This window comes from Athene cunicularia, assembly GCF_003259725.1.
Source record: "Athene cunicularia isolate RWA chromosome Z unlocalized genomic scaffold, athCun1 chrZ_part3, whole genome shotgun sequence".
Taxonomy (NCBI): domain Eukaryota; kingdom Metazoa; phylum Chordata; class Aves; order Strigiformes; family Strigidae; genus Athene; species Athene cunicularia.
Window position 1 is genome coordinate 1,102,108 of NW_020799144.1, and position 8,128 is coordinate 1,110,235.

General features: G+C 37.5%; 1 protein-coding gene across 1 annotated transcript in view; it reads left to right on the top strand.

Moving 5' to 3' along the window:
• Positions 1–6,022, top strand: part of MARVELD2 (MARVEL domain containing 2) — an 11,032-nt gene extending 5,010 nt beyond the window's left edge. Inside the window, exons 5-6 of the mRNA XM_026866608.1 lie at positions 206–256; positions 1,196–6,022. Coding sequence (XP_026722409.1) covers positions 206–256; positions 1,196–1,312 — 168 coding nt within the window. The 3' untranslated portion in view covers positions 1,313–6,022. The remainder of the gene's footprint in view (positions 1–205; positions 257–1,195) is intronic.
• The last annotated feature ends 2,106 nt before the right edge of the window (positions 6,023–8,128 follow it).

The following is an 8,128-nucleotide window of genomic DNA, read 5'->3' on the forward strand; positions in this document are numbered from 1 at the left end:
TTGTGGGCTTTTTTCATGCTAGTAGCTTTCAAGTGGGTTACAATTAGTGTACTTTCATTGTTTTTCAACTACAAGATTTACAACTAAAATGTTACAACTAGAATGGATTGATAAAACTTCTACTTCTGATGAGTGTTTTGTAAAATTTATATGAAGAAATGGAGCACACTGAAGGTGTTTAAAAATGTGTGGTCTCTCTCATTAGGAACAGGAAAGGATATCAAAAGTTCTGCAAGAATACAAGAAGAAGAAAAATGTGAGTGTTTTCAGCTTTACATTGCTAGTGAATCTAATGAATAGCAAAGAGAGTGTAAATAGACAACATGTGCGACACTAGGTACACTGGCTCAGGGTATCTGTAGCTCCTACAGGTCTTTGTATATTTTGTCTTATAAAACTTCATCAAAGTTAGGACACAAGCCACTCCACTCATGCCAGCAACCTTTTTTGGGAATAATGATTCTGTTAGCCAGGTGGGGGGGGGGGCGCGATTTGACCCAACAGTTAAACATTTTCATCTTCTGAGAATATGTCTCATGTTTTAGCATTCTGTATTTAGAAGACTGGTTATTTGGGGGGATCCAGTTCATTTATATACACTGACTGACACAGCCAATAGATAAGAACAGAAAACAGTCTTACTCTTTGAATAGAAGTTCAGTATTTTCTTTGTGGTATGCAACTTGGACAGACACTCAAAAAGTAACTTTCAGTGTAATACAAGAGGTTTCGCTTTGTCATTTTTAAATGTGGGCAGTAAATGAGTACCTGTGTTCTACTGAAAACGTAATACATTACAAGTGCCTTTTTTCTCCATGGAATTCAAATTTTGTGTCCATTTTTGTTAAACTTCATTGCATTTTTTGGAGGAAGGGATTTATTAGACATACCGCAAGACACGTATAAAATCTAAATTATGTAGTGGGATGTCATTTATATTTGCAGATTTCTGTTTAAAAATTGCTCTGTTTACTAAGTAACTAGAGTATAAGAGCAGAACCTCCTTTTCCAGCCTTTCATGAAGGAAGGGGAAGCAGTAATAAGACCAAGAAAACACAGTGCCAGGGAAAGAGAGTATGATTTTAGAGAATATTTATATATTGTCCTTAATCAAGAACATAACTAATAATAGACTATTCTTTGAAGAGTCTGAAAGTGTAATATATTAATGTAAAGGTTTTTGTATTTTTGGCAGGATCCTGCATTTCTGGAGAAGAAGGAGCGTTGCGAATACCTAAAGAATAAGCTTTCTCACATAAAACAAAGAATTCAGGACTATGATAAAGTTATGAATTGGAATGTACAAACTTAGCTGTGCCTTCACTTTGTGGATACTATTTTCTATTTTTAAAATCAATATGCATATTTTAAACTATTTATTTACTCTCGGAACAGTACACCTATGGGGATTGCTTAATTGCTTTGTTGCTTACTTAGATGTTGTACATAAGTAGTAGGTTTTGTTGATTTTTAAATCAGTGTAATGAAGTTATGAGGTTTATAAAACCTACACTAACATTCTGCTTTTATTAGACAGTATACAGCCTGGCCTCTTAAATATGAATACTTTATTTGAAAATGCTGTATTTGCGAAGTTGCAAAGCCCACCAGAGAAAGCAGTTCTAACAACCATGTCAAAAGTTTGCACAGAAATGCTGTTAACCATTCAAGATTTTATTTATAGGTTACATCTTAATGATACCAGAAAGAGTTGAGCTGTTCTTTCTGGCTGGGTTTTGGCAGAATGCTTAATCATATTGAATGATTTTGGCAAGTTGAAAATTAGTTTAATAAGACTTTGTGTTTTATTTCCAAATGCTCTGCTGTATGTCAGAAATTATTTGGAATTTCACCCAACAAGAGATGCAAAATAACTTTTTATTTAAACAGCCATAGTTGGGGGAGGATGGTGGTGTTGCTGTTTGGTTTTGTTTGGGGTTTTTTGTTTATTCCCCTCTTTAGAGGTGATGCAACAAATTTATACACGGTATTAAAGAAATAGAGATACAGGATGAAACTCATTTTAGTGTTCTATTAGTGCTGCTATAGGCCAATAAGCTCTGCATACCTTTTCTGGGTCATTTTATTAGGAATCCATGGATTTAAAGGCAAAACACTTTATTCTTCATCAGCAAGTAACAGGACTTTTTGTCTAGGCAGCAGCTGTTTGTGAACTTGGCATTCAGAGAGTAAGTACTGCAAAATTAATTCTCATTCAAAGTATAAATTATTTTTATCCTTTATAAGGCTAGGTAAACTGTTTTAATAGGCAGACTTTCCAGAGCATATCTGCATAATTTCAATATATATTTTTATATTTTATCTTGGGGATAGGTTTGTATATGCAGATGTTTTCATAAGCCAGTATATTTTCTCTTTGTATACTTTTTCACATCTTTATTTACTTTTTTTACTTTCTAAAATTGTTAGAAGCATTGATAGTTTCTTTGTACAGTTTTGTACAACTGCAATTTGTCCGTTCTGAAATATATTTTAATTTGAAAGAAAACCCACCAGTGTAGCCATGTTATTCTATTGCTTATAAAGGCAGTTTGTTAGAAAAAGGTTGCTCTGATTAAGGTTATTTCAAATTTTTGTTAGCAATCATCTTTTTCTTTAAAAGAAAGTTTTCAACTTTTGCCTTAATTTAAAGGCAAGACATCAGGAAAGCTGTTTCCAGTTTAGAACAGTGATGGTAGCACCACCTCTGTTCTTCAGTTCTGGAAATGCATTAATATACCTCTCTCTGGCAGTTCTATCCCTTCTGATTTTTGAGCCCTTATCATTCACACAGCAATCCTGATGGCTTCATATTTATAAAGTTGACATTCCAATTTTAACAGCCACTTAATGCCAGGTGTTTTAATGGATTAAGTAAATAACACAAGACACCATGAGAACACTTGGAGAATTTGAGAACTTGGCACTTCTTCATTTGAAAGCCTGCAGTCTCATCTACCTGGAAGGTGTCTCAATATATTCATCAGTCTGAAATCAGCCACTGATATCCCTTGTTGTCCCTCTCTTATCACGTGTGTCTCTCTAGTTCAGGTTTCTGTTCTTTTCAAAGAAGAGGAAATCTTTCTACCTTATAAAGGAACTGGGCCAAGTTTCATACTGTTTGTGCTGTATACTTGTTAAACTTGTAAGAGAGGTCCTTGTCCAGGCACCTTCAATCTAAATGACCTCCCACTGTACACCCAGGTTTTTCATTTTTTCTTAGTGGGAGTTCTGATTAGTACAAATTAAGGATCAGCTGATGTCTAGAAAGTGGTAAAAAGAAGCTGAGTTGTGTTTTCTTTGGAAGAGTGGCTGTCCGCACCCTTAGTAGGTCTTCCTCCTGTAGGGCACTGAGACACAGTTCCAGTCTGCCTTTGACAGTGGTCTGTTTTTGTCTCTGAGAAGCTGTCTCCTGGTCCCTCAGACAGTGTCTGCATAGCCTCCACAGAACCATTGCACTTTCCCTTTTCTGCAGTTCCCAGCAAATGGGTTGGGAAGAGGCAACACTGTCCCTGTGGCTGGAAGGAGGAAATAAAACATGCGGAGACAGCTGTGTGTGGATTACTCCACATTTCCCAGCAAGGTGCCACAGATGTGTCTGAGTGGATTTTCCAAAAGCTGCTAAGCGAGGATATGTAGGAATATTCCTGTCTGCCAGCCTTTTGGGTTTCAAATAGGATTAGTGCAGTCATAGCACTGGGGAGTGCTGAGCATGGCGCCCCAGGAGAAGGCATTTACCTTCACAATTAAGAAGTTCCACAAGGCAACATGTTGCAGCCATTACAGGATGTTACTTGCTTGGTCCTGGATCTGTTAGGACCTCACTGTAACAGGCACTTTTGGTGCATACAGCTGATGAGCTGGTTTTGCTCTAACCTATCAATGGAGGACTGAAAACGGTCTTGTCAACAGTGCGCTGAACATGCCAAAGAAAAAGTATTAGTCTAAGAAACTTTTTTATCTCTCAGAAATTGAGATTAATGAAATAAATTAATGGCTGGGAGTTGAAGCCAGCGAAAGAAGACAGACATTAGGAGGAAATTGAGTGACAAATGGTTACAATCAGAATTATCAGGGAAAGTGGTCTCTTGATATCCTTAAAGAATAGAAGGTGTACTTCAGATAAAACTAAAGTTACTAGACGATTATCACCTTGGTCTCTCTAGTCTCAATTTTGTGAATCTGCATTGTTGCATGTATGTGTACAGTCTGCTATGCAGTCTTAACTTGTGTGACTGGGTCTTTGCAGAAGGTAGTTAACATTTATTTGAATATTACCAAGTAATACTGCCCTCCATGAGTGGGCATACAGTGTCCTCTTTCAATTACAGACAGTTCTCAGACACGGAGTCTATACAGCAAGACCTTTTACCCTTCAGTTTTCCTCTTACAAAATACCCACCTGGCTCCATAGATCTACAAAGGGAAATAAATGTCCAAGAGACTTACAGTTTCGGGGAATATCACAGTTTTTAAACTGGACTTGAATAAATCAATAAAAGGGTGCTATTTTTTTTTTTTTGTCTTGATAAACAGCTGGATATCCTTGATCAAGATAACTGTAGCAACATCTGCATCTTTTCTAATCTGTGCATTTTTACAGGGCAGATAAAGCAGCACCTAAAAATTGTCACCAAAAGATTGTATAGCATAGTAGGGTGGACTGGCTTTCATGACAGCATATCAACTAAAAATACTTGTGGCAATGAAAAACCTAATTGATTTAAAATTGTAGAAGAAGCTATCCAGTGTTTAGTTAATTAATCTCAAAATTGTGGTGGGATTTGAAGCATATGGACAATTAAAATATACAAAATTATTGTATATCCTGTGTTCCTGTCCAGCATTGAAGTTCTTGACCTTGACAATAAAAAATATCCGTGTTCTGAAAGAAGTCTCATTTGTCTCTTCTATTAAAATTGTCAGCTTGCACCCATTTTTCCACTTTCACATTTTGTAAATTGGACTTCTTCCTACTTAAGAAAGGATGGCATGTGATCTAATGGGAGTGGATCAAACTACAACTTTGTTTTGGTTCCTAGAAGCAAATCTTGATTTCTTAAACTAAAGAATTCCACTTTTTCCACCTTAAGTAGTTTTCATTGCTTTCCTTCAAAATATCTTAGATTTTTCCCAGATATGATTTCATTGAAAGCTAATTAATTTCTCCTCTGTTTCCCCTTTATTGAAGCATACAGAGGCAGTAAGTTTTTTCCTAGTGCTACTTAAGGAAATGTTAATACTGTTTAAATATTTTCTTCCTCATTTTGTGTCTTACTTGGATGCAGAGTGACACCCCTTAAAAATGGATGCTTGGCAACTTTCATGTAATTCAAGAGGTCGAACCCAGCCTTGGCATACTTCCACTGTATCCAATAAAGTTATGATTGCTTTGCAGAGAAACTGGCTAAAACTGTTTCTAGATTGATTGAGGTAATCCTCCCTGTGATGCTTATGAAATAGAAACTCCTCATGACATGAGATGGATCAGTGCTGCTCAGAATTATTTTAGGTAGAAGCAAAACATAATCACAACATCAAAATACCTATAACTAATTTGTTACCTCTTTTTGTATTTTGGTGTTACCTGAAAAGATCTCAAATTCTTTCTGCACATGAAAGAGTATACTTTTGCATAACTGCAGTTTTATGCCTTCTTGTGGTAACTGCATTGTGTTACGGGAAAGCAAACATTTGCAAGCTTTTAAAACTAATTTGAGACATTCATACAGATCTAGAATATGCACTGTAATCCTGTTTAAATACAGATAAAGACCTTGTGGAATTCCCAGAACATGAAAAGTGGCTGTGATGTATTCTTTCATCCTGAAAGACTGCTTATTCCCTATTATTCCTAAAATATGTGCACTCTGTGGATGTCACTGGGTTTCCTCCTCTTTGCCTGTAATTGAATAGTTACAGTAATTTTCCTTTTCTACCACTGTGTGTCATAGTCTGTTCTGGAGATACATAAAAATGATGTATCAGCATGTATAAATTATACGCAAATAATTTTTTTCTTTTTCACAGCACATTTCATATCTTGGTAGTTTTGCATGTTTCATAGTTCTGATCCTGTTTTTCTAATAGCAAGTTTGTTCTGCTAACAAATCTGTCCCTCTGTTCCCTTATACTCTGTGTTATTTTTCCCTGCTGCATCATTCTCACAAAGGCCAATCCATCCTCTGGCAACATTTTGTCGCTATGTCATCTTCTCAAGTACTCTCAAGTATACTTGAGTATGCTTTTCTTGTATTTAAAGAAATCATTCTCTAGGTTTAACATTTAACAACTTTCTGGATTAAATTCCTGAATGTAGGGACCATGTAGTGCTTCATTTGGCATCAAATGATGTGGTACTACTGCAGAGTTGTCAATTTCTGAGCATAGCAAAGTAAGGGTAATAGAAGGTTACTGTTACATAGTTAAATGTAGTTTTATAATATTTACTACAGTAGTTGTGAAAGGTGATTAGTTAACATCTATAAGTTTAACAATGCATTTTCAGTGTGACAAGCACAACCTGTTTTCTGCCAGCATATGAAGATAATCACTATTACAAGTGCTTTCATATTTCTTGGAGAGAACAGTAAAAGTCCCTCCTGGATCTATGTACCGTCTGAACACCCACTGTTTCTAATGGGTGTTAAAACTGACTGATTTTCTTCCTGATGCTTTCTTTTAGTGACTAGTCAGAGTTTTGTGTGTGCAAACAAAATAGCCTGTTGCCCTATTTTGAAAAGCAAGTGAAAAGGAAATGCTGTAGCTTCAGGAAGTTTTTGTCTCCAAGAAATCCCTACATTACATCTTCTAGTCTAGACTTGTGCTATTTTATAGACCAGAAATAAACTTTTTCAAAGTTGCATCAGCATGTATGGGTAAAACTCATCCAGCCCAGTATCTCAACCAGGCACCATTCTACTACATTCGTGTTTCAGAATCTTCTGCTTTAATCTGCAATGCTAAAAGCTGCTGGATGTGAACTAGTCCTTGTATCTTTCTGGCTACCTTTAAAAATAAACGGTATGCTTGCAAAGGAGTCAAACAGTAAACTTAAAGATACTGGAAAGTGGAATGTACACAACATTTAGTGAAAAATAACTTCTTTTGGTCAGAGCAATTCGCATACTCAATGGCATACAGAGCACCACCACCCACTTTTTAAATACAAGTACTAGTTAACTGTTCACAGTTTTGTAGGGATAGCTTATTAAAAGAAAACTCCAAAGAAAGCTATCACAGTGAAACAAGAATGAAGCCTAAAGGGGGTAATTCTGAGTATGGTGAGATTATTCTGTGCATTTGCAAAAACTTGTATTATTCCACTACTCGGTTTGCTCCTGTGTGCACATTAAAATCACAGGAAATACGCCTTAAACTTCACAGCAATTAATGTATTCCAAATTCTGTGTTTTAGAACAAAGTTAAAGTAGCGCTTTGGCTGCCAGAATAAGCAGTTATTTTAATGAAGTAACCGATGAGAGTAATCATGCATTGAAATTCAGTGCTACAGTATATGTAAATAATAGCCTTTTCCCAGGCTCCTGGATTCTTCTGTTAATTACTGAAATTACTTCAGATAATTACAGAAATGCCATGTAAACCCAGATAGTGCCTTAATTCTGTTAACTGGTCCGTGAAAAGTGAATGAGGGCCAGTTTGGCCTGACTAAATTTACCGTGGGTCCCTGCCCACACTAGTGATGTGCCCACAACATGTTTTAGCTATGCTACCATCCTTTTTAATAATTGGTGTATTTTGATGTTGTCGTGGGAAAAAAAAAAATCTTGTATTTAACTGTAACGGCGGCAAAATTTTCCTCAGTGTGAGATGCTGAGGGTCGTCCGTTCACAGGAGCCGCCGACAAGGCCGGGTAGCCGCGCTCCCGCCTCCCCCGAGGGTCTGTTTCCCGGATGGCGGTGAGGCTGGCCCGGGCGGGTGCGGTCTCAGAGCATTCTGAAGCTCAGGGCAAGTTAAACCCGGCATTACCGGTGACCGCCACTGGGCCTCGCCTCGCTCCTTCCTGTGAGGGGACCTCGGGCCCCGGCTGCCGGCCGCTGCCGCCCCTCCTATCCGGAACGCTCGCTCCGCGGCCCGAGCGGCGGCCGGGCGGGGTTGGCGGCGCAGC